Source organism: Sciurus carolinensis, unplaced genomic scaffold, assembly GCF_902686445.1.
Source record: "Sciurus carolinensis unplaced genomic scaffold, mSciCar1.2, whole genome shotgun sequence".
NCBI classification, from domain to species: Eukaryota; Metazoa; Chordata; class Mammalia; order Rodentia; family Sciuridae; genus Sciurus; species Sciurus carolinensis.
Window position 1 is genome coordinate 665,103 of NW_025920183.1, and position 26,042 is coordinate 691,144.

Below are 26,042 nucleotides of genomic sequence, written 5' to 3' on the forward strand. Positions count from 1 at the left end.
AATAAAAACAAAGTGACTACACACAATAGAAACTGCCTCATCATGCTAACACAGAGTTCAATATAGAAACTGTTGAGAGCAGGGTGGTGTCTGTGTTGCTAACTGTCTCAAGGACAAACAGGACTGCTGGGCCCCTGTGCTTACCAAGGTTGTTAAGAGATATTTGTCCGAGGAATGTGCAGTTGCCTGGAGACCTTATCCATCAAGGACGAGAGCAGGGCCTAGCCCCGACTCAGCTCCTGAATAGTTCACCCTGTTCCCTCCCCCCTTCTTCCTCTAGGACCGTCCAGTTCTGGCCGGACCCAATGAAAATCAAATAGATTGACCGGACCCAACCAGGGGAGGTTTAGCTGTTCGAATGTTAGCCAATTAGAAGAACACTGTAAAACTGCTTGCTTTTCCTTATAAAAACCCTGCTGACGAGGGCTCGGGGCCTCTCCTAGCGTCGTTGATTAAGGACGCAGAGGACCGGGTTCGAACTCGCTAATAAATGACTCTTTGCTGCTTGCATTGATCGTGGTCTCTGGTGGTCCTTGTGGGGTCTCAAGCCTTTGGGCACAACATATGGGGGCTCGTCCGGGATCCCCAAGCCCACCCAGACACCTGATCATAGAGTCATAAGTGACATCTTCCACCTGTGAGTAAGGCATTGCCGTGTGTTTTCTGGTCTGAATTGCCTGCAGGTTCTGGTTCTGGGCTGGCACAGTCCTGGCGGACGCGCTATAGGACCCCAGCAGGGTCTCGGGAGACGTCCCCTCAACCCATCTGGTGACATTTGTCACATCTGAGCAGCGGGTGCTGCATTCTGGCGATTCATCGCATCTGGTGACATTCTTGTCACATCTGAGCAGCGGGTGCTGCATTCTGGCGATTCGTCGCATCTGGTGACATTCTTGTCACATCTGAGCAGCGGGTGCTGCATTCTGGCGATTCGTCGCATCTGGTGACATTCTTGTCACATCTGAGCAGCGGGTGCTGCATTCTGGTGATTTGTCGCATCTGGTGACGTTCTTGTCACTTCTGAGCAGCTTGTGCTGCATTCTGAGCAGTTTGTGCTGCAATCTGGGTGAATTTGTCACTTCTGAGCAGCTTGTGCTGCATTCTGAGCAGTTTGTGCTGCAATCTGGGTGAATTTGTCACTTCTGAGCATCTTGTGCTGCATTCTGAGCAGTTTGTGCTGCATTCTGGGTGAATTTGTCACTTCTGAGCAGAGTCTGCGCTGCTTCTGAGCAGCTTCAGTATTGCATTCGGACGACTGGCCGCATCTGGTTAACTCTTTGTCCCATTTGGGCTTTGTGTGGCACCTGGGAAACTACAAAATACCAGCTAGCCAATTTTTGATTTAGCATGCTATGTGTCTGTCTGTTTGTGTATTGTACTATATGGTCTTTACTCTTGCCTTCTATTAAATTCTTCATTGTGTTAATCCAATCTTAGGCTTAGGGATACTCATTGCAGGGTACTTTGCAGTCCTTCTCCTTGTTCCTGAGAGATTTATTTACTCCAATCCCCCTAGGCAGAGAGCTCAGCAGCTCCATTCCTCAAAAGTAGTAAGAAATAATGTTTTGTGATTTTCTGCATTCAAACCTAACCTGATTTCTCAACCAAAAAAAAAAAAAAAAAGGGGGTTAAAAATGTCCTGGGTGATCCTCCCTCCCCCCTGCCTGGCCTTGCTGAAGCCTGCATTGGAATGTAGACTGCAGCAGTCTCAGCGGGAAAGGGGGGTAACCTGAAGATAAGAATAAGAAAACAAAAGGGTGTCTGTTTTAAACTTCTGGGTTGCTACACAGAACTAATTCATTTTCCAGGATTCTTGTTTTGTTTTTCTTTAATGCTGTATTTTTGAGCTCATAATTTTGATCTTGCATACCTAGGTTAATGATTTTTTTCTTTTTGATCAGTTCTATTTTTTATTCAACTAGAGTTTTTAAACATCTGTTACATTGCAATGGAAATAAAGTTACAAGGCCTTTGATTTTGTATTATTTGTATGTCGTGCTAATGTCATGTTTTGTCTGTATCAAAACTGAGCGCTCCTAAAATTAAAATTTAAAAATGGATCCAAATACTTTTATTCACGTGATTTAAAAAGGTTCAATTTAAATTGGGTAAACTAATAAAAGTAAAATATCTTTAGAAATAACTTGCAAGTCTCCAGGTGGTCAAACTAATGAAATGTTGATGTTAAACAATGTCTAATATCAATTGTTTCTAGGACTTTTCTTCAACAGGAAAGAGACAGCAAATACTGTTCAGGACACTTGTCTGATATCTTGGTTTTTACAGAATAAGTGAATTAGAGTTAACATGTATGGGATTACTCAAATGTGTTTGTTAGTGACATCTGATTAATTTGCAAAGTTAAAAAGTTCATTGTTAAATAACATCAAGTACTTTTAACTCCTTAAATTACATGGGGTAACATACTTAAACATTATTGGTGTTTTCATAAGTTGGTAAATTGAAAAGAGTTTAAAATTGCTTTGTGTCATTACTAAAAACAAGGTTATTAAAAGTTATGTTCTAACAGATAAAACCTCAACTCGGAGGGTGAGTGTTCCATCTGCTCCCTTACCACTTCCCCCTGCTCCCCCTCCAGTTCTGCTAAGCTTCAAGGAGCTCTTAGATTTGGATTTAGAGCTACCATCTCCCCTTTCACTGTGTTTCAATTAGAGTACTATAAACCACAAAGTATTTTATCTTGTTAAATCAGAGTAATTTGTCTAAATTCAAAAATTTCATAAGAGTTGTTTCAGAATGTGGACAAAAAGGGGTCAACAGGTAGGAAAGAGAAAAATAAAATGTTCTGGGTTTAAAAATATATTTAATAAAAAGGAAAAAAAATGTTTCTGGGTAAGAAAGTGCCTGTGTGATGGAATACATGAGGGTCTAAGTAAGTGCTAAGAAAGTCTGTGTGTAAGTAAAGGGCAAGTTTCAACAAGTCTGTGTGTAACTAAGTTGGTTGTGTGTATGTGAGACAGCTAAAGCTATTTAAGATTTTTCCTAAGGTGAAATACTAATGTTCTGATATAAGCCAAAGTTTAAAATATATGGTAAAATAACAAGGATTTCTTAGAAACACTAATTTACTCTTAACTTTGTGTCTATTAAGTTTTATTTTTTAAAACAATTAGTCTTAAAAATTGGGGTTTATACAATTATGGTTAAACAACTGTTAAGAGTATTGTACTATGTTACAGAGTCTAAATTTTTCTTTAAAAACTGAATTTAGTAAGATTAATGTGTCAAGGTACTTGTGAAATGGTCACTCCTTGTATATTAAATGTATTCATATTTTCCAGGTATACAAGTTTTTAAAGCAGGAAATTTGTCAAGCTGCTATTCTCCAGAATAAACTTGTCTGTACTGGTAATATTAAACTTAAAGAGTACATTTTATTGGGGATTTATTTCTATCATTTAATGTTCTATTATGGGACATATTATCAGTAAGGTATATGTAAAATTGGTTACTTATTTCACTGAGATAAAAATTTAAATGTAAATGTATATCTAAGAGTTAGTGACAGCCTGATTTGTTTAAAGGTTCATATTGTAGAAGGTGAAAGCATTTTGCTACACAAAAGAAAAGTTAAAAGCTCTCTCAGCCTTTCTTTGATTGATTCCTGTTCTGGATATAATGTTAGACTGTGTTAACTAATATTCATAGGGACTCAGAAATCAATATATGTAAACTTCTTAAAATGACATTTAAGAAAGAGTATAATGCACAATAGCAAAAATGGGACAACAATGACTGAGATTGGGGTCCCTGACTTCATGACTGTAGCATGCCTGGTGCCTGGGAGTGTTCCTGTGTAGGAGCACAAGATGCCTAACTGCTGTGGCAGTAGCCTCCCTGGGGAGGCTCTGTACAGGAGTCCTATCAGCTCTTACATTGATATCAGGCACACAGCTCTTGGGCAGAAAGAAATTGTTTTGCTAGATAACCAGTGTTTCATCAGTTCCCTTCTCTAGTTCCTGCCCACCTTACAGTAACTTTGGACAGTGGACTTCTTTGAGAGCTACACAGAGTTCCTAACATTGCACTTTGCAGTTGTGGGAAAAAGTTGCATAGATGGTCTAGTCTCTGTAACTCTCCTGAAAACAAAGAATAATGCTTACATAGTCTCTAAAATAATAAGACATGTATAAAGATTGCTAACATAACTCTTTAGGTCTGCATTTCCATCAGAGAATAGAGCTCCATCTGATCTCAGCTTAATCTTCAAAATCTGTGTTTATAAACCTTTATTTTCTAATACTCCTTTGACCCTCACTGAACTTGAAAATTTGGTCATGCTGGTCATGGCAAAAGGGGCAAAAATTAGTTGTAGGATTAGAACACTTAAAATCTGTAAAGAGTCACGCCTTACCTGAGATAAGGCTCTGCCTCCCACCTTACTGCATGTTAGAGTGACTCCAAGATAAGTCAGACTTCAGCTTATTTAAAGTTATAATCAAAAGATTGGTTTTTTTGTTGTAAAATTACTATGATCTCAAATAGGAAGTATAATGTGGTTCTCAGTCAAAATTCAAGATAGCTATTATACAAGCAGAATATATTTTTACTCTTGCTAATTTCATTTTGTAAAACTGTTACCTGTTAATGTTTTGCAGAAGTAGCTGCTTCAAGAACACGCAACCTAGGTAACTTGTGATAATAAGCCATCACCTAACAGATAGTGGTAACAAATACCAGAACAGATAGTAGTAACTTCCAGTACTAATGCAGACTCCAGTTAGATAAAAGGGTAAATAACTGCAAAGTTATGGACATTGAATTTAAAGCCCAGTACTCTTACTGTATGACTGGTGAGACTGGCTTGCTGGATGATTAAGATCAAACTTAGAAATTGGAATTAAATACAGAGGCCAAGAAAAAAAAAAAAAAAAAAACAGTATCTTGCCCTCAAAGTCAGCCTGAACCCAGGGAATAAGAGAACTTCTCTAAGGAGCGCTGCTGCAACTCTGGGTCACACAACCTCCTGATCAAGGAGATTGTTGAGACTAGAGGATGAGAATCGCTCAGTGCATCTGCTGCAGAGGAGGGTCATGGAAAAAGGGAGACACCCCTAATGCTTTCAAGGAAAGCCACCTCATCGAGAAGACCCTGCCTAACCAATGGCACTAATGGAGCTAAGAAGCTGCTCTTAAGTTCTCTATGAGTGGCCCCTGTGGAAACTCAGCTGACTCTTTAACAAGACAGGAACCAGGTCAATTTGACCAGCTTGGTCTTGGACACCCAGCAAAACAGTTAAAACCAAAATATAGCCATTCTTGGGCATTTAAAAGAAATAATAGTTAAAAGTAACTTAAGATGTACACTTGTGTTAACCCACTAAAATTAAGAGTGGAAGCTACAAAAGAAAGATTCTTAGGCAAATGTGCCTGATAACTATCAAGGAAAACTGCCAGAGTCAGAAGATTTTAGTCAGTTTAAGGCCTACAGTCACAGGTAGGCTTTATCTATGTGTGCTCGTATGATTTTCTATCCCTAAGTAACAGAAGTATAGAGATCTCTACTAAACACAGGTTATACCAATAAGGGATATTTTACAAAAATCAGATGACATTAAGTAGCTTAACTATATTTTCTGGGGACCTCAATGACATTAAGAGTTAAATATTGTGTTTACATTCCTGATAACTTGTACAATGTTAAAGTCCCCAAATAAAGGCCTTGTCCTCTCCAGCCTTTGCTAGGCCTAGTTATGGGAACAATTTCTCAGTTCTTCCACCTCCTGGTGAGAGATTGACTTCTGTCATTTTCATGATACTCAGTGGCAAGTTTCAGATGCTGCAACATTTACTTTGTACTAATCTCATTTCAGTACTCATGTCTTTTTGTTCTTCTATCATAGAAGCACCCACCCCCAGATGAGTTTACAGCCTGCTCTTCCCCAACCAGACTTCTACCTTGGACCCCTCAGTTGACCCGATTTTAAAAAGGGAACTCCAAACTGCTTGCCCCACGCTGCCCACTTCCAGCTCGAAGAAGTCAGATTGGTCATCGCCCATTTTCCCTACAGCAGTGAAGGAGTTCCTAGTATTAGAGGGGTAAATGAAGTCAGAATAAGGACAGGTAGTTAGTGTAGAAATAGGGAATCGGGTCAATTTGAGGAAATGAAGCCATGAAGCCATCTGCCTTTGGAAGTTGGAGACTGCCCCTGGAAGAATAAAATGTCAAGGATCTCCGGAGCTCATTAATTACCAAATTTACCTGACTTTAAAGACTGTAAGCAAGGAGGTCTATGTGCAGCTCTGGGAGAAAAATGTTGGTTTTATGCTAATCATTCTGGAGTAGTGAGGGAATCCATGACAAAAGTCAGAGAAGGACTAACAAACAGAAAGAAAGAATGGGAAGCTAGTCAGAACTGGTTTGAATCCTGGTTCAATTTTTCCCCTTGGTTAACTACTCTGGTGTCCACTACAGTGGGACCCCTAATATTGTTGTTACTAGCTTTAACTATAGGACCTTGTATAATCAATAAGTTAATTGCTTTTGTTAAAGATAAAATAAATACAGTACAGCTAATGGTGCTAAAGGCCCAATATCAGCCCATTAAGCAGCAAGAATTAGAACAGTAGAGACCCAAGATTGGCTCTCTAAATGTTCTTGGAAAGGGGGGATGTTGAGAGCAGGGTGGTGTCTGTGTTGCTAACTGTCTCAAGGACAAACAGGACTGCTGGGCCCCTGTGCTTACCAAGGTTGTTAAGAGATATTTGTCCGAGGAATGTGCAGTTGCCTGGAGACCTTATCCGTCAAGGACGAGAGCAGGGCCTAGCCCCGACTCAGCTCCTGAATAGTTCACCTGTTCCCTCCCCCCTTCTTCCTCTAGGACCGTCCAGTTCTGGCCGGACCCAATGAAAATCAAATAGATTGACCGGACCCAACCAGGGGAGGTTTAGCTGTTCGAATGTTAGCCAATTAGAAGAACACTGTAAAACTGCTTGCTTTTCCTTATAAAAACCCTGCTGACGAGGGCTCGGGGCCTCTCCTAGCGTCGTTGATTAAGGACGCAGAGGACCGGGTTCGAACTCGCTAATAAATGACTCTTTGCTGCTTGCATTGATCGTGGTCTCTGGTGGTCCTTGTGGGGTCTCAAGCCTTTGGGCACAACAAAACGTCCCCACCTTCTGAGTTTTCTTGTATCAAATAGTATGAAAGTCTCTCAGCTTTCTTTTTATCTTTTTGGTAGGCCAACTTAACATTTTAGACACTTTAGAAGAAACAATGTAGAGACACCCAACTTTGCCTTTGGAGCCCAGGTATAATCTCCAACATCTGGGAGGACAGGTCACATGCTCTCCATGGATGGGGAACCTTTTGGACTATCACCAATAAATTAGAAAAATGAAACTGGTAGTTTCTTGAAAAGAATTCAGAAGTAGGAATTGCATTTTTCCTGAGTATAATAGAATTATTAAGAGTCCCCCTGCACTGTCTCCTACAGAGGGGTGATCCTCTGCTGCCACCAACCCTTCTGTTTATCCCCATGTGTCTGCTGGACAGGGAACCAAGACAGCCTGCTTCCCTCAGCATCCCGATAGCCACCTCTCCCCATCCTCTCCCCTTTCCAACTCATCTCCACCTGAGACCTGCTGGCTCCTTAAGTCTATGACTCTATTGTACAGAAAGTTCCTGAAGCCCCTTGCCTTTCCCCAAGTGGCTCCTTCAGTCATCCCACCTTCCTGAATGCCAGAGCTCAGCTGGGGGCTGCTGTCTCCTTCCCATGCCTTCCTCCCCATCTTGGATTCAGGATCAGATGCTCTTTCCTGTGGCTCCTGGTGAACAAATCCAGCAACGGTGCACCAACTCTCCCTCACTCCTCTCTGGGAGGCCTCTACCACGTGGCAATGTCCCAGCTCTCTCAGACATTGCTGTGGCACCTCCTCAACCCACCATGCTTCTCTACTCAAGGACTCTGCCCTGGGCCAGATATCACACCTGCACCTCATCCCTTGCCAGCACAGAACTGCTATGAAGTCTCCCCATTTTCCCTACTTTATTATCTAAAGAACTCTGTGAACCCAGATGATGACACTACCCAGGAAGGCTCCACCACAACGGGCCCAGGGTGAAGTCCCGGGCTCTGGGGCAGCCCGTTCCCTTGCCCTGGCTCGTGCACACACCTCCACTCTCCATGTTCCCCAACCCACTCCTGGCTTTCTGTGGTCACTAACTCTCTGTGATGCAGCTCTCTCTGCAAACACCTCCCCTCAGCCAAACTTCCAACTGTGTTCTCGTGAAGGTTCTCAATATCCTTCCCCTTGGAACCCACCTTCTGCTCCGCATTCACCCCCAAGGCCCGATCAGCCCAGCCCTGTCCCTGGTACGCTGAGGGCAGCGCAGAGCTCACTGGATCCCTGCCTCCAAGTGGACACTTCCTAAGTCCTTGGAATGTTAACACTGCATGAAACTATTCACATTTTGTCATAAAGAGACCCAGCACAGCAAAGGGAGGCTGAGAAAACAAGTTGCCAGAAGAAAATATGTCAGGACACACTTCATCCAGCTCACTTCGGAACTGGCAGAGAAATGGAAACTGCTACTGGGAGTCCTCCAAACTTCAACGTTCCATTTCTTGGAGTTTATGCAGAGTGGTTCAGTCACTGCAATGTCCTTCTTTAGTTCAATACAATTTTGGGTTTTGTTTTTAATTTTGTACCTCATTATTAGTCAATGGAAAATTATATATACATATACATATATATAAACTGCATATTTACACATATGCATATGCATATGTGCATGAGTATATATAATTTCCTAATGGCTTCATGACTACACACACGTGGCTCTTACTAAGATTAGTGGTGCTCCTGGTCCAGACATTCACTGTGTTCATGATGACTCAGCAGCTCACTTAAGAAACAAGTTGTGTTCAAGGAAGAATGAACTGGCGTGCTGGAGAGAGGGCAAGAAGACAACTCAACTCATTAGTCCTTTCTCAACAGGCCTGAGACCAACTCCCTGACCCTCCTGATGACATCCCAGAGTCACCACACAGCTGGCTGGTCACCCAGTGTCCTGTCCTCCACTTGGGAGACCTGAGGTACAAAAATCACACAGGACACATTCCAGAGTGCATCCAGGGAGCCATGAGCAATCTGGCTCTGATAAATGCACTTCTTAAAGTCAAACAAGCAGCAATCAAGCAACTGGCCTTAGCACATCCAGGAGACAGGGGACAATGAGGTTGTGCAACGAAAAATGCCATTAAATTGTTCTCTGAACAGTAGGATTGAATGAGACAACCTATATATCTAAAAGTACAAAAGTCTAATGTAATTTATATTTATAATTAGGACTCTCTTACTTTTGCTCTCAAAAGCATTGACACATGACATTGGGGTGACACTTTTTAAGGATGACTATGGTATTGTCAGCCAGACTCAGAGTCAGTCTTCATAAATTTTTTTAATTGAATAAATTTGTGATATGGAAGTTGCCAGTTCACCTAGAGCAGCGAGAGGGCACATTTTCCCTTCTGTATAAGAGCAGTTACACCTTGGAAGTGTGTCCATTTCCTCAGACTCAAGGCTTGGACAGGCACAAGCTGCTGTGCTGGAGTCCACTGATGGATTGCAGAAGCTTCCTGAACATGAGTCTCTGATCCAGTGCATCAGGAAAGAAGCACCCTGCCTGGGTTGCCTTCAGTGTTCTGAACTCGTTTCTGGAAGCAATGCCTCTGTCAGGTGTCACGAGGCACCAGTCTGAGACCCAGACCTGGACTGCTCTCAGGGAGAGTTCAAGACCAGCAGGTCATAAGCAGAAAACACAAAGGGGACATGAGGGAGCCTTCCCAGGGGGGAGAATTAGGGAGCAGAGTGTCAGGGACAGGATGGGCAAGCGGAGGGGACTCTGGAAAGACAGAACTTTAAGACTATAGAGATGCTGCACATTTTTCTCAAGAAACACCTGCACTTATTGAGCACCTGCAGTTTACAAAGAGCTTTAGTGGGTGGCTAGCCCAGGTGTGGTCCACAGACCTGCACATCCGGGGTCAGAAATGCGGGGTCTCCATCACCACCAGCCAAAGCCTATCACCCCAGAAGCTGCATTTAGAAAGGTGATTTCTGAAAAGGTTGAAGTTCAAGAAGTGCAACTTTGAGGCATGACCACCTTTAGGCCTCACACAGACCGATGGGGAGGGACCAGGAATTGTCAGGAGTCTCAGTCTCAGAGTGGCTCATCGGAGATCTGGACAATGTGACCGTAACTGACCCCTTGCCCAGCAAATGCTCCCTGATCACCACCTGCACCCTGGACCCAGTGCTGGTCCTATCCCAGACCTCAGGCTTGTCACGTCTCCCCCACTTTCTCTGGGTATTTAAGACAACATGGCCACTTCCCCAAGATCTCAGTTGACCTAACTCTCAGTCACTGAGAGCGCTGTCACCACGACATTCCTTTTCCTGATCAGGAAGTTGAGGCTCCAAAGGAGAAAGTGATTCTCTACAAGCTCAAGAGGTCATCTGATTCACAAGGAGCTTTTGAGTGGTGGACAAGACTGTGCTGCATTCTCTGGATGTCCCTGACGTGGAAACCTTGAGGAGGCTGCAGAGGGCCCTGCTTGGCATCAGGACCCCAGAGGCTCAGGTCAGCATCCTTGGGGCAGGAGGGCCTGCTGGGTGTGGGTGCTGGGGGGTGAGGCACCCTCCCTCTGTCCAGCTGAGTTAGTCCAGAGGCCAGAAAAGCAAGAGTGGCCACCAGAAGGCACCAGGGCCAAGGCTCAAGGTGGCTGTGGGGACACACAGTGTCCAGTGGTGGAACAAGTCATCTGGAGGGTTAGTGAGCTTCTCTCCCTGAGAAGAGTTTGGCAACACCCTGGCAGGGCTTTTGGGGGTGTCCAAGCTTCAGAGAAAGAGGAAGACTGACAAAGCCTCAGGGCTGCAGGCCACTCCAAGCCCAGCCCAGCGCTCAGTACCTGGGAGACCCTGGCCTCTCCAGCCTCCCTGGGCCTCAGTTTTCTTATTGCAAAATGGGAACCATGACGTGCTTTCCCAATGAGCCAAAGTGGGGCCAGCACTTGACCCAGGGCCCAGGATTGCTCCCAGCTGACCTTGTCTATTAGGAGGGCGCCTGTCCTGGTTGCTCAGGAGACAGCATTAACCAGTGCGGAGTTGCAGGGTCAGGAAGTTACTCCCTTCCAGCTCTCCACCACCCTGCCCCATCAAGGAGAAGGGCTCCATCTGCTGCCACCCCAACTTCAACACCTGCCACTTTTCTCTTAAAAAAAAAAATCAAAGGTGCACCCATTTTAAGCGGATCATGCAAAGCCTCTTACACATCCGCAGGGAGAAGTGGACTGTTCCCAGCCCCTGGCTGCCACTGGCCCTCCCAGCTGGTGCCTTCGCCACCGTCCTCACTGCTGGCCCCCAAGAGTAGGTCTGCCTGTTCTTGAACCTCAGTTCAACAGTCATATAGTATTTATTTGCTTTACTGAGATATCATTTGCACCTCACATCATTCATTCATTTAAATTTTACTGACTTTTATATGTTCACAATGCTGGGAAAATGTTGCCACTGTCAATTTTAGAATATTTCATCACCTCCAAAACCAACCTTGAATTCTCACTATCACCCCCAAAGCCCCTGCCCTCTCCAGTCCCTGGCATCACAAATCTGCTTTCTATTTTTTTGAATTATTATTTTTAAAATTTTTAAATATTTGTTCTTATTTATTGTACATGAGAGTATAATGCATTTCTACATTTTGATAGATCATACATAAATGGAGTGTAATCTCTCATTTTTCTGATTATATATATTTTAGGATCACATCAGTCATACAGTCATATTTGTATATGAGGTAATAATTACAAATCTGCATTCTGTCTTTGTGGATTTACCTATTCTGAATGTTTCATGTATTTGAAATTATACCATATGTGTTTTTTCGTGTCTGGCTTATTTCACTTAGCATAATATTTTCACACTTCATCCACTGATGGATCTGTAGCCCTTCCTCACTGGGTGAATACATCACATTTTATTTACCTATTCATCCATGGGTGGACAAATGCACACCTTTGAGTTTGCTTCTTTTGCTTCCTGTTATGTCAGTGAAGTTCATCTTTGCTATACTGTGTTCAGAGTTCATTCTTTTTCATTGCTATCTAATTTCCCTCAAATAAACATCTCTGTTTATGACCCTCATCCTGGGCCTGGACATTTGGGTGGTTTCCACTTTGGCCTTCAGCACTGTTAGGAATAAAGCTGAAAGAATCATTTCATGGGGGTCATTGGCAACTTTGTTTCAGCTGGGTGCAGCCAGAATGTCCTGCAGGTGTGTGTAGGCGTTTGTTTGCCTGACTCTTTTTGAACATAGAGAGCAAATGTCAGGATTTAACAACCTTCCATGGCTCTCACTGTATGGAGCTCCTCTCTGGTTTTCTCTTCACGCAAAGGGACATTGTGTGTGTAGTGTTGGTCCCAAGTGTTCTTTTAAAATAATGTGGTTTAAGAAAAAGAGTTTCAAGAAAGGCTTCAGTAAATGACAAACTAGAGTCCTGGTAATGCTGGGGCAGAGCAGAAGTCTAGAAGGTCCCCAATGAATGAAGGTTGGCTGCCTTGGTGTGGAGTTTGGAGATAAGCCGTGGTGGCTGAGAAGACTTCCTGGCAGAAGAGTGAGACCCAGAAGGACACATGAGGACCAGGAGTGTGAGGGCGGAGTGAAGCAGAGGCCCCTGGGTGGGGCGGGGGCCGTGGGCAGTCTTAACGTGGGGCAGGGCTGCCAGCATCCAGATGCAGGTCCCTCTCTCAAGTTGGGCCTGACCTTGGGAGCACAGCACTGCCTGACCCTCAGCCATCCGCCATGAGACACAGGCCTTGGAGGGCACAAGAAGCTTAGTAGGGTCCTCTGTGCAGAATCCCACCATCTAGACCTAAGTTTTTGTTTGGCGAGTCTTTGAACAAGTTTATCTCACAATTGGGAAGAGGAATGTACAATGAGACCTCTTTCAATTGCCTACACCTGTCACCAATCTGGAGTTTCAGCAGCGGTGGGACCAGACTCCAGGGGTCAATGCTGTGCCAGAGCTGGGTGTCCACTGTTCCCATGCACCCTCCCAAATGCCACAGTCCCCACCACTCCCTATCACTTCCCCAAAGCCGAAGGGCGGTGTCAGTCCCACTTACTACCCCTCTCTCACCACTGTTATTATCGCTGTCATTGGGCAAATGAAAGTGACAGGCCTCTGGAGCAGCCACGTATCTCACAAAAGTGAGACACTCAAGAGAACTAGTCCTGAGAACGGCCACCTGTCCTTGCTCACGGCATCCGAGGTCCTCTCATCACCTGTCGCTCTTGCAGGCACTGAGGCTGAAACTGGCCTTAGCGATGTGAAAAGCCCCACCCAGGAGAAGGTCTGCCAGGGATGGTGGGTGGTGTGCAGGACCCTCAGGACAGATTCTGATGGCTGCCAGGTAGCCATGCACGCCAGAGCTGGCGTGAGAAACCGACCAAGCCAAGCAGTCCACGTTCAGCCTTCCATCACACAAGGCTGCTGCCCTACTCACCAACTGTGATCCTGAGCGAGTCCTCTCTCCACTGTGGGCCTCAGGTGCCCCACATGGCTTCTCACGGGTACACACACAGCATCATTTCTAATTCACACAATGCACATTCCAAATGCCATACACTCAGCTGGACTCCAGGACCAGTCACCGATGACTGCTGTCCTTAGTCCCCGCTTGCCACCCCCACCCCATGGAGTTGTACCCAATGGCCACCAGGGTCCCTGTCTCCTCCATCTGACAGCAGCTGGAGGTCATGCCAGTAAGTAGTTCCTTAACTAAACAAATGAATGAGGCAGGTCTCTGCCCACGTGAAGCTCTGGGAGAGAACACTTAGACACTCCACATTCAAGCTGGATATCGTTTAAATCGCCAGGCTGCCACCTGCCTGCGTCCCCTCAGGACAGTGTTTTCAGAGCTCAGAGTTTAACTGCAGACACCACAGCTTCACCCAGGGCTGGTGGAAATCAGGCTCCTGCTGTCTGCCTGCTTGCAGCTCATCACCCCTGAATGACACATGCCAGGGGATGTAGCACTTCAGGGACAGGAGCAGACTCATGGCAGTGGGGCAGGGCAGGACCATCAGTCACCTGCCTGCCTCCTTCTCTGCTCTCCACTGGGCCTTTCCCTGCCTCAGCCAGGATGACCCTGCTCTACAAATCAGGGGTCTCCTCCAGGCCACCTGTGACTCCCGGATTTCTGCTCATGCAGGTAAAAAGCTGAACTCCTCGCTGGGTCCACAAAGCCCTGGAGAACCTGAACCCACAACTGCTCCATCCTCCTCTCCCATCATTCCCTTCTACCTTGCTGACCATGTCCCAGCCACACCAGGCTCATTGCTGTATCTCCAATGAGTCCCTCCTGCCCCAGGACCTTAGCACATACTGCTGGCTCTTCCTGGCTTGCTCATACCCCAGTCTTCACATGGTGAGTTCCTCTACCTGCTTTATGTCTCTGCTTTCAGAGGTCTTATTTAAAATATTTCCCTTGTCTTGCACTCTCTGCTCTTGCTTTACTTTTCTTCACTAAATTTCTTACAGTGGATAGCATTCTTTGCAGTCACTGGTATATGAGTTTCTCTGATACTCCCCCACCCCATGGTGCTAATGTCACTCCAGGAGGGCAAAGGCTTTGGAGGAAAAAAGTGAACTAAACACGGGGTCTTGACTTGTGCTTCCATTGTAAGCATTCAATGCCTGCATTGTTATTCTTGGGTCCCACTCTTGGGCCCCCTTTATCATTTAGAACCTCTAAGTTCTGCCTCCTGCTCTGCAGAGGCTATAAGAGGGAGCAGGTAGTTTTGGACCACTTGTCAGAAGAAACTGAGGCTCAGGGATGTGACATGACTTCCTAGATCACACAGGGCCCCTTAACTCTCTGCTAAAATTGTGCCCTCTTCCCCCCACCACAGGGCTTCTGCCAGGCTGTTCCCCTTTACACCACCCTATGAACTCTTGGCCATAGTCGGATCTTGAATGCTCCCCAAGGCCCATGTGTTGAAGGCTTGGTCTCTAGGCTATAAGGAGGTGGGGCCTCATGGAAGGAAGTTAGGTCATTGGGAGTGTGCCCTTGAAGGGGATAGTGGGAGTCTCCCTGAATCGCCTCCTGCTTCCTGACTTTGCTCCTGCATTCTTTCCCCACCATGTAGGGCTGCCTCACCACAGGCCCAAAGCAGCAGAGTCATGGAAGGCAACCTCTGAAACTGAGCCAAAATAAACCTTTCTTCTCCTTAAGTGGCTTGTCAGGTGTTTTGTCACAGTAACAGAAAGATGACTACAACACTGATCTTCTTTCAGACTTCTTTTCAACATCACCAGCCTGCAGGTCCCACCTCTCCCCTGAGTCTAGGGCCCATTTGCTTTTTGGAAATTCCCAGCACTCCTGTTCCTCTTGAAACTGTCCATCAGAATTTACAGTGTAAAAATGGGTGGATTAAAGGGCCTCTGTGGGATGCAAATGTAAGCCACCCTAGGAAGGCAGGTGCTCCCCAGGTAAGATGGGGGAAGAAAAGAAAACCAATGCAGGTGCATTGATGAGCAGGGGCTCAGTTCTGCAGGGGTGCTTTGGAGGCTTTGAATGGCGCTCTGAGGTGCAGGAAGCTGGAACATTCCTCCACAATCTCACAGGTCATTTGTTACAAGTTGTTCCAAAGCATGAGCTTCCTGGCACTTCCAGTCTACCTGTGCGGACATTGGAAAGCCTGCAGCCCAGAGAAGCAGATGGTGGAGGTAGGATGCCATCAACACATTTGAGAAGTGACTCTGAATGGTCCAGAGTGGGACAAGAGATGTGTGGTGACCAAGCTTCTCCTGCAGCTTCTTGCTGTAGCTGCAACTTGTAGCTTTATAAACTGTCAATTCACAACACTCCACTTGGTACCCTGAGCCTCAAATGTCTGAGAAGCACAAGGCCTGTGTTCTGTCCTCTAGATCAGAAACCATAGTTATGAAGTCCAGACTGTAACACCAGGACAGCCCAGTGAGGCAGGAACAATTCATAGATGAGATGTAGAAGCACAGAGAGGTGAAGTGATTTATCTATGGTCACACAGCTAGTAATGTAGTACATGATAGTGCTGAAATTTGAACCCAGGACCTGCACCCTAAGCTCACTCTTCTGCAAATCATAGCTGGTCACATGACAATTACCCTTCCTTCATGTGAGGACAGTCTCTACATCCACCCTGATCATCCCCATTTTATGGGTGGGGAAACTGAGGCCCAGGAGGGATGTAATCAGAGAGCACATGGGAGCCAGATCCTGGGGTGGAGACTCAGGCCAGCTGCCTGCCAGGGAGTCAGCCTCAGTCACTGCCCCTCACTAGCCCCCTGGAGGCCGGCAAGCAGAAGCAAGTTTGGGAAATATGGATCACTGCCATTTACCGGGCAATGTTATGGCCATACTGTGTAGCCTCCATGCAGTCTGCCTGTGAGGTCTGACTACACCCATGTCATGGCAGGGAGCCAGTGTTGCTCCCCCTAGCATGCAGTAGGGTCAGGATAATCCAGGATACTTGGCCTCCAGGACCGAATCCACATTTACACCCAAAGCAGGAATTCCTTTTAGGACCTCTGTGCTTGGTGGCCTCTGGTCCCTGGGGCTCCCCACGTTACACACATGTCAGTCCCCTGTGGGCAGCTCCAGCTATGTCCTGTCTCTTCCCAGAGGAGCGTCTGGACATCAGACATGGTCCCTTCTCTGCTGAACAGCGTCAGAGCCAGCACCTGGTTCAGCCTTCGTGGTTGGCATGACACCCCCAAAACAGGGAGCAGATATTCTTCCTGGAGTCTTTGAATCTACAGCAGCAGCAGCAGCAGCAGGCCTGCTTTATGGGCTCCAGCTGGAAGCCACCACAAGGTTCATCCCCCACTCTAAAATGCATCCCATCATTTGTGAAGAGTAACTTGGGGGAATGTTGCCACTTCTCTGCTGACATGACTCTCAATGTTGATTCTGAATGCTGCTTTCACTCCCTAGAGTGACCCTCCCAATCCCACCTCAGCCCTCCAGCTCCAGGGGTGCAGGTGGGGAAATGGAGGCTTGGCCACTGCCTGCCCAGTCCCACTGTGGCTCAGTGGAGGGAGGGACAGCCGATGGGCAGAGAGGACTGGGCCTGGTTCCTGGGTTCTCTGGTACCAACTCAGGCTTGGCTGAGGCGAGGAGTGCAGGCATCTTTCTCTCCACTGGTTTCTTTCTGGGTGAGGAGGTTGCAGGGCCTCCCAGAGCTGCCTCCAGTGGGTCTGAATTGGGGCCTCTGGATCCCTACTTCACATGCAGCATAAAAACTCCAAAAGCAGCAGTGTCATTAGCAGATTCTCCTCACGTGATGAAATAATTTATTCAGAAGATTCCTCTCCTCCCCCCACTCCTCTTTTTTTCTTCTTTCCTTGAGTGAGAACAGATTAACCAGAAATTAAAGCTGAGGGGGGACAGAGGCGAGTGTGATGGGTCAGTGAGAGGAGGCTGTGGAAGGAGGTGGCCAGGCTGCCAGGAGCTGTGGGAACAGGGAACGGAAGGGGCTGGGGCTGGTGGGGAGGATGGAGAGGGAGCCAGGAGGGAGGAGGGGAGCCAGGTGAGAGGCAGAGAGAGATGGAATACAGAGCAGGAGGGAGCCATGAAGAGGGAGAGAGGCCAGGAAAGGGAGGAGGAGAGAAGTTGGAAGGAAAAATACCTGAGTTTAAAAAAACAAACCACCAGGAGTGAGGAAGGAGGGCAGACAGAGTGAGAAGAGCGAGTAAGTATGGGAAAGTCTGCCCTGTGCAGGCAGGTCCCAGGGATGGGCCACCTGGGTGCTCGCCCCCACCCCAGATCCTGCGTCCTGTGCAGCCAGCCAGCTGGTGGTGCAGAGTGGAGCTGACACACACCCTGGCCAGGCACAGGCCAGGGCTGCCCAGCCGTTCCTGCTTGGTGTCTCCCCTTTGTTATTTCATGCATCTACATACATTTATATAAACATCTATGAAACATAAAGATTTATGTATAACCCCACATCTCTCTCCTCTCTCTCTCTTCTCTCTCTCTCTCTCTGTCTCTCTCTCTCTCTCTCTCTCTCTCTCTCTCTCTCTCTCTCTCTCTCCCCCATCTCTTTTGCAAGCCCACAAGATAACCAGGCCTGGAGTAGAGGCTACAAGGATAAGAAGATTAGAGAGGATCACTCCATCTGTTGTGAGATTTCCAGGAGAGATATTTTATTCTCAGAAGGCCAGTCAGAATTTTCTAAATAGGCTGTGTCTGAGCGAACCTAAGCTGTTCCCGACTGGGACATTAATTGTACAAAGAGTGAAAGACAGGCAGGTGAAGATGAGTGTTAATGATTATTTGATTATCTTGAGCTTTAACAAACCCAGTCAGTTCATCTGGATGTGAAAAATTAGCTGTTCTCACAGCAAATTTCACAGCATTTGGCATTATATATCTTTTTCTCCAGGGAGGAAGCAGTCTCTGTGCTAGGGCTCAGGGCTCACAAGGACATCCCAGTTTCTATTGATATGACCCAGGGGTCAGGTTCTCTGGATGAAGAACAAAATCTGCCAACAGTGCAGGGCCTTTTCAAGGAATGTTCTGGATCAACATCTTAAAGTATAAACATAAATTGGCTACAGGATGAACTCAAGCTCTTGCTTCCTTAAAATAGAGAATTAAAAAAATTAAACTACTTGGTTTATGGCCCAGTTGCGGGGGGCATTTTGGTCTAGAACTGTGTCACCCGAGGGTGTGGCCATTAGCCACACATGGCTGTGGGGCTGGAGACATGGCAGGTCTGGACAGAGATGTGCCATACATGCAAATCACCCGCCGGACCTCAACAACTTAGCAGGAAAAATATGATGGGAAAAGTCAACTAGAGATATTTCTACCTCAATGACGATGGAAATGAAGACAGGGTGGACACACCAAGTAAAGCCTGTTATTAAAATTAATCCCACCTGTTTCTTTTTGCTTTGATGCTGGCACGTTTTAATGATATATGTGACTCCTGCTCTATTTTGGGTGGATGCCTCTGCTTTAGACGCTGGGTCGTGCGCACAGTAGGAGTTTTAGAAAGCCACAGGGTTTGTTTGTTGGTGGAGAGTTCAGCAGGTTAATGGAACTCATTCCAGCTCATGGGTGCTGACTTGGCCCACAGGTTAACAAGAAGCCCTGATTAGGAGACCCTATGGTGGTCCTTCAGCCGCTCAGACCTCAGAGCACTTGCTGTGGGTCCAACTCTGCTCTGAGCAGATCACTCAGTTGATCTCACTCAGTCCCACGATGCCCTCGGAGGGAGGATCCATTTAGTCCCATTGCAGTGGGGTGAGGATGGCTTGGAGAGGAGCTGTTAATTGAGCACTTCCTGTGCCCTCAAGGGCTTGTCCTTTGGCTTTGGGATGGTTGTGTTGGGTTCCCCATCTCCTCCATTCAATCTACGGACCGCCTGACTCACTGGCATGCTGTGACCTTTAGCCAGTGACAGCCAGGACACCTCTCTGATTTTGCCCTTCCCCTTCTCTCCTTGTATCAAATAACCACTCTCTCACTGGGCCCCACTGCAGCCCCCCATATATGAAGATGATTCACTCGGAAGCTTTCAGGATAAAGGGAAGAAACCCAGCAGAAATCTGGAGCAGGGTGCTGGGTCCAGTGCAGCCTCCACTGAGTGGCCTCGGGCAGTCCCTCCAGCTCTCTGAGCCTCAGTCATCCCAGCTGCAGAGCAGAGGCCCACACGACTCTCTTCCAGGAGAGCACCTGCTATGTGGGTTACTCTGGGTCAGGGAACATCATAAATGCTCAGGAGAGGCTCATTATGAAGGACTGAGGAAACAGCTGAGCACCCACCCAAGGTCCTCTCCCTCCCTGCCTTCTTTTTCCAAGACCCTGGATTCTACTCTGGGCAGCACTGAGCACAGTTCTGGGCTCTCCTGAGCCAGGAGCAGTGCAGGGCTGCCTGAAGTCCCTGGGTAGGGGTCTTGGGAGATTCTTTAAAAGGAGCCATCCCAGCTGAAAAGAACCCCTGCCCCTTCCCAGCCTCTCGCCTTCTCTGAGCCTGGGAGGAGGCTGGAGGCTGGAAATAGGCCCTTCTGATGGGGGGGACCACATGACACAGACCCCCACCCACTCTGAGACCCCAGCCAGGGTGGTTGTAAGGGCAGTGGGGGGATGATCATCAGCTCGGCCCAAGCCACTGGGGCATGTAGTGCTGGCACCACTGGGAGCTGGTGCAGTGTGGCGATTATTACCATCATAATCAGGGCTGTTGTGGTCATTGGACAAAGTCTACCCGGGGTCCTCTGGGACAAGCCCGTCCTGCTCCCCAGCATCCCAGCTCCTCCATCTCCCTAGCCCTGCTTCCATTTATGTCCCCTGTCCCTGCCACCTCCTCTCTGTTTTCTCCTTCCTCTTTATTTTATCTCAATTGTCCACCCATCTGTTCCCTACACAACAGCTGTCATCTTTGTTCTGGGCCACTACCCAGAGTAGCCCAAGCGGGGTGGTATGGCCTGAGCAGGGACACCAGGCAGTCACCAGGCAGAGGAGTGTGTCCAGGCCGATCCATCACCACTGCCTGTCAGCACACAGGCAGCAGCCAGAAAGCCCACTGGGCCACTCTTGGAATCTCCACTGTCCCTCTGCATGCAGTACCAGATGGGCATGGGGGACCCAGGATAGGCCATGGGCTATGGGCCTCGAGGGTCTCCCTGACTTTGTCCTCACTCCAGTCCTATCAGCGAGGGCAGCTTCTTCTATCCTGCTTTACAGATGTGCAACTGAGGCTCAGAAAGAGGCCCTCACTTGCCCTGGGGCACAAAGCAGAGTGGGGAGACAATGGGGACTGGAACCCAGTTTTGTCAACCCCAAGGTTTGTGATCTCTGAAGCACCTGCCATGCTGCTCCTGGAGCCTGCTTTTTCAGGGTAGCCAAGTGATTTGCACCTTCAGGACAGAGACATAGGCCCAATACCTGCAGAATTGTCTTCTAGGGAGCCCCTCTCCCTGGAGTGGGTGGGTAAAGTAGGAACAGGAAGGAACAGTCATCATGGTAGGGCAGAGAGCACAGTGGATCTGAGCAGGGGGTCCTGGGCCCACTCCAAGATTCTGCCTCTGCCTTTCCTGTTCTGTGACTTTTTCTAGTGGTTTCACCTCTCTGTGCATCAGGTTCCTCATGGTGGTAAAGGGAGGCCCTCCATCGTGGGGTGCCTAGGAAGATTCAGTGCATAACAGGAGGACTGACATTTAGGAAGCAGCACATAAACACTATATTTTTTAGCCATTCCAGTCATTCCAGTTGGTGTTTTATTTCCCTCCCATCATCAACCTCTCCAAAGAACCCAAGAAAGTTACATACAATTATTACTTCCATTTTATAGGGGCTGAAACTAAGGCTCAGATCCTTGCCTGTGACCATCTAGCTGGAAACACCATGCATTTTTCTTCCTGCATCTTTAGGCATTATTTGAGCACCTACTGTGTGCAGGGCTTTGCCCTGGGTGCTGCTGAAGTTGCAAAAAGATGGCTTCAGAGCAGCACTGGTTTGTTAGGGGCCCTGCTCTTTGCCAGGCTTTAAGATGCCTGAGCTCAGCTGCACCTAGAGGGAGGCTCTGATATTCTCATCTTTTTTTTTTTGCACATTAAAGTTTTATTGTCTCAATACAAAACATTCCAAGAAGTGAAAATGATCTATAATACCTAAGTTCTATGTTCAACTACCAGTCAAACAAGGAAAACATTTTATCATTCAGTTTCTTTTAAAACCAATATAAAACAAGATGAATCAAGACCAACTCTTTACCAATGGAAAAACTAAGCCTTCTGGGTCTTTTAAGTTGTTTGTTAAAAAAGTGTCTGGTCATTCAGCATACTCCTTACTTTGAATTTAGTATTCATACTACTACAATTAGTCTATTCTACACTATCTCCAAGAAATCTAAATAAAATCTCAAGAGCCAAAAGGTCCTCACAGAAGCACCAACTCAAGTAATTTGATTATGGAAGACTTGAGCTAAGACAGCTATTCAAGTGCAACTACTTAACTAATTGGTCAGTATCCTCATGGTCTGTGAGTTAGGAATGTGACCAATGAGGGTTAAATTTTATTTTCCTGAATCACAGATGTTAAATGAGATAGTATTATACCATGCAAAAATTCTCAGAAGTTGAGCTGCTTCCTCTAACCAAACAACTCTGTTTTGAGAACATTAGTATTTAAATTATTGGCTCTAGTCTCCAAAGCAATAAACTGGTTTTTTCACGATTTGTTTCCAAGATTGGGAGATGTGGGTAAAGTAAGCTTATAAAATGATACAATAACCCAGTGACCAATTTGTTTCCAGTTTCAAGTGTGCTTTCCACCATTCTAGCAATGTTTCCAGTTGTTACTTTCATTTTCCCCATGTTACTCCTTCCTTTAGTTTTGATGTAAAACTGAACCTGATAAGCTAATGCCAAAATAAGTTTCACTTGCTGAAAATCAAGACACTACTGGAGAAAGAGTTACGAGTTACCACTTAATGCCTATCATGATTCAACTTTTTTTTCCTTCTTTTCTTTTGCAGTACTGGGGATGAACCCAGGGCATTCAGGCATGCTAGGCAGGTGCTCTACCACTGAGCTACATCCTCAACCCTTAACTCAACTATCTGATATCCAGTGATACTTAGTTCTAAATTGCAGAGTTGCTTCAGCTAAACAGAATGAAAGCCAAAGCTATAAACTCTATATCAATAGCCACAAGAACTTTCTGAGTACCTCCTCCACTTGCCAATTTCTTTGTTTCCCTTTCTCCATTTGGTCAATTTTAAGTAACTAGCACTCCCTGGTTAAGAGTGTTAACCAACACTAATGCCTTTCTCAGATCCATAAGAACCCTTGAAGACAAAAACCTATTGCCTGCACCAAATCAATTCTGATGAGCACTGTTTATGTGACTGCTGTGACTGATCGACAATCAGCATTCTTCTGCTTCAACAACTCTTAGCATTTGATTTCTCTTGCTGCCAGCTTTATCTACTGTGAATAAATCAGCACTCCATGACCACAATGACCATAAGTCCTCAGCCATAACTCTCATATGAATCTCTGTAGGATCCTCCACTTGGATGATCTGAATAATCATGAGCCCGACCATATCCATCTCTATCACTATAGCCTCTTGATGGCTAGTCATCACATGAACTGGAATGACCATAATCACGGTAAGTATAATCTCTTGGAGGTGGTGCATAATCTCTTGTGTCATGAGAACTTGGGTAATCTCTGCTTGAATAGCTGCCTTTAGTAGAATATCCATCATCTCTTGGGGATAAATAAACATCTCTACAAGAGGGCAGGGGTTCCCTTCAAGGTGGGCCTCCATAACTATCTCTTCCACGTGATACAGGAGCTCTTCCTCCCATTCTGCTGCTTCTGCAAACTGGTCCTGAAGGGGCTGACCTTTTAGGAGGAGGACCCCCCACTTCTTGGTAGTGGTCCTCTTTTTACTGGAAGAGGTCCTCTGGAAAAACTCATGTTAAAATGCATGGAATAGCCACCATCATCCATATGCCCTCCACATGAGGGAGGTCCTCTAGTTCCTCCGCTTCCTCCTCTTCCTCCTCTAAGACCTCTGGGAGGGCCTCTGGTTCTTGGAGGTGGAGGTGGGTCACGTCTACCACTTTCAAATGATGGTTTGGTGGCTTTTCCACCTTAATGACTTTTACATCTAAGGACTTTCCATTCATGTCTCTGGCTGCATTCTTAGCATCTGCTGGACTTTCAAAGGTGACAAAGCAAATCCTCTTGATTTGTTGGTTTCACAACCTTTCATCAAGAGCACTTCCACTATTCGTCCATATTTGCCAAATACTGCTTCAAGGTCTTTCTCATTCATTTCCATGTTAAGCCCACCAATGAAGAGCTTTCCTGGGTGATCTGCTTCAACCATTTTTCCCCCCTGATGAGTCGGAGGGGTGGTCACAGTCTCAAGCTCCTACGAGCTCGCCAACAAGGCCTTTCAAGCAGCCCAGCATGAGTGACAACTGCTGGATCCGGGAACAGAAGAGAGAAGCTGCTAGGACTACTGCAAAACCGATATTCTCATCTTGCAATGAGAACACTGAGGCCCCAAGAGCGGCAGGTCTCAGCCTCATGAAGAGTTCAGCCATCTGGGACAGGCAGTCTGAGTCCAGAAGTAGCACCATCCACACAGAAAGGCTGCCCAGCAGGCCCTGGCAGATCAGAACTCAAGCCCACACTGGGGAACCTGGGAAGGCTTCCTGGAGGAGGCAGGAGGAGCTGAGTGGGGCACCTGGAGATGAAATCTAGGGCAGGCCAGGGGCCACTGTGCTCGACAGGACTCAGGGGAAGCCAGAATCAGGACATCTGTACATGAAATTGTGGGGCCTGCAGAAAGCTGTTCTGAAAGCATGACGGGTACCCGGGGATCAGGGACTCATGCAGGTATTTTTAACCCACTGTGTGCAGGAGCCCTGTCTGTGCTTCCTCATGTTGCTCACTGTCATGCAAGGGGACAATTTTGACACTGTATGGCATGAGCTTGATGGGAAAACACAGAATGCAGGACTCCTGAAATGGACCCCAGACCCAGCTTGCAGTCAGAGCCTGGGGTGAGCGGGAGCAAAGCAGGGATGGAGTGGGCAGTGGCCAAGGATTCAGCATGTATGATGCCTGGGGTGGGGAGGCTGGAGCCGAGAGGCCAGGTGGGGAGAGAGGCAGACAGGCCCTGAAAGCAGATGCACAGCAGCTCGTGCCTGGAGAGAGACGTGCTGGTGCTGTGGGAATAGTCAGAAATGCCCAAATGGGATGTCTGGGGCACGAGCAGCAGGGAGGGCTTTTGTCAAGATGGAAGCGAGGCACTCACTGCTCTTTGGGTGTTTGCTTGTGCAGGACCCCATGCTCCATGCTTGGCACACCCCACCTCTGTCCTCCTCTTTCCTTCAGCCATATGGGAGACTTCCTGTGTCACCTCCACTTACAGATGAAGAAACTGGGGCTCTGAGAGCCAAAGTCACTATTGCTCTGACTTCAGAGTGAAAATTCTCAGTCACTGCAAAATGCAGAGGCCCTCCCCGCTCTCCAGACTCTCCTTACCTGGTGGGGTGGCAGGAGGCTGAGACAGAATCCTCCCTCCCCAGGTTAGTGGAAGTGCCCCCACCCTTCCCATGGCCTCAGCCTGTCCTACTCTCCCAGCCTCACCCATCAGCAAGGCTCAAGCCCAGCTTTGCCATCCAACTCCTAAGCACCCTGCAGAGCCCTGCTGAGATGGTGTCTCCCTAGGAAGCTTTCCAGGTCAAACTACACTTCATCCTGGGTCATTTCCTCCTGCATCAGGGCATCATGTGCTGGGACAATTTTGCCATCTGGCTACATCACCGCATGGTGTAAAGGGAACTGTCAAAGGCACAGGTGAGTGAGAGGAAGCAAGAGTGGGGAGGAGCCGGGCCCACTTACATCAACCTGCTCTCTTGGACAGTAACCTGCTACCAAGACTCCTGCCCAAAAGTCCAGCAAAGGTCATCATGACCTGGTCACCTCCATCCAGTCCCTCCTCACAGATCCCCAACTTTCAGTGCTGTGACATGGTGACCAAGCACCTAACCCGCATGTGAGCCCTAGCAGAGGTCAGGCCTGCTCCTTTCTTGTCTCAGATGGTTGTGGGGGGCTGCCATGAGCACAGATGGAGCCCCTTCCTCCAGTTCATCACCCTGCTTCCAGAGTTTCACCCTGGAGAGATCATTGGAAGTGTGGAGGCCTTTGTACCTCCAAGGTTGCGCTGTAGGGCTGTTGACCACAGAGAAAGGTGAAGGCCAAGGTCGTGAGGTGCTCCCAGTGAGGCAGGATAATCCTGGTGGGGTGCCAGAGGGGTGCCAGAGGGTCGGGGGGCTCCACAGACCAGAATGCTGAGGGAGGGACTTCTGCTGGCCTGAGGAAAGGCAACAAAGATGGGTGATGGGGGTACGACCACCAGGCGAGCACACTGTGCACTGGTAGCAGCATCAGATGGACAGGAAGTGTACCCCTGGGGAGGGATGCTGCATTAGCACCT

General features: G+C 47.1%; 1 protein-coding gene and 1 pseudogene across 1 annotated transcript; one reads left to right on the forward strand and one right to left on the reverse strand.

Annotated features, from left to right (window-relative positions):
* The window catches only part of LOC124974847 (probable RNA-binding protein 19), a 470,746-nt pseudogene that overhangs the window by 414,219 nt on the left and 30,485 nt on the right, over positions 1-26,042 (forward strand).
* Positions 23,006-23,921, reverse strand: LOC124974838 (U2 snRNP component ist3-like). The gene is given in 4 exon segments (XM_047537816.1): positions 23,006-23,047; positions 23,049-23,381; positions 23,698-23,768; positions 23,771-23,921. Coding segments are annotated over 4 exon segments (597 nt in total).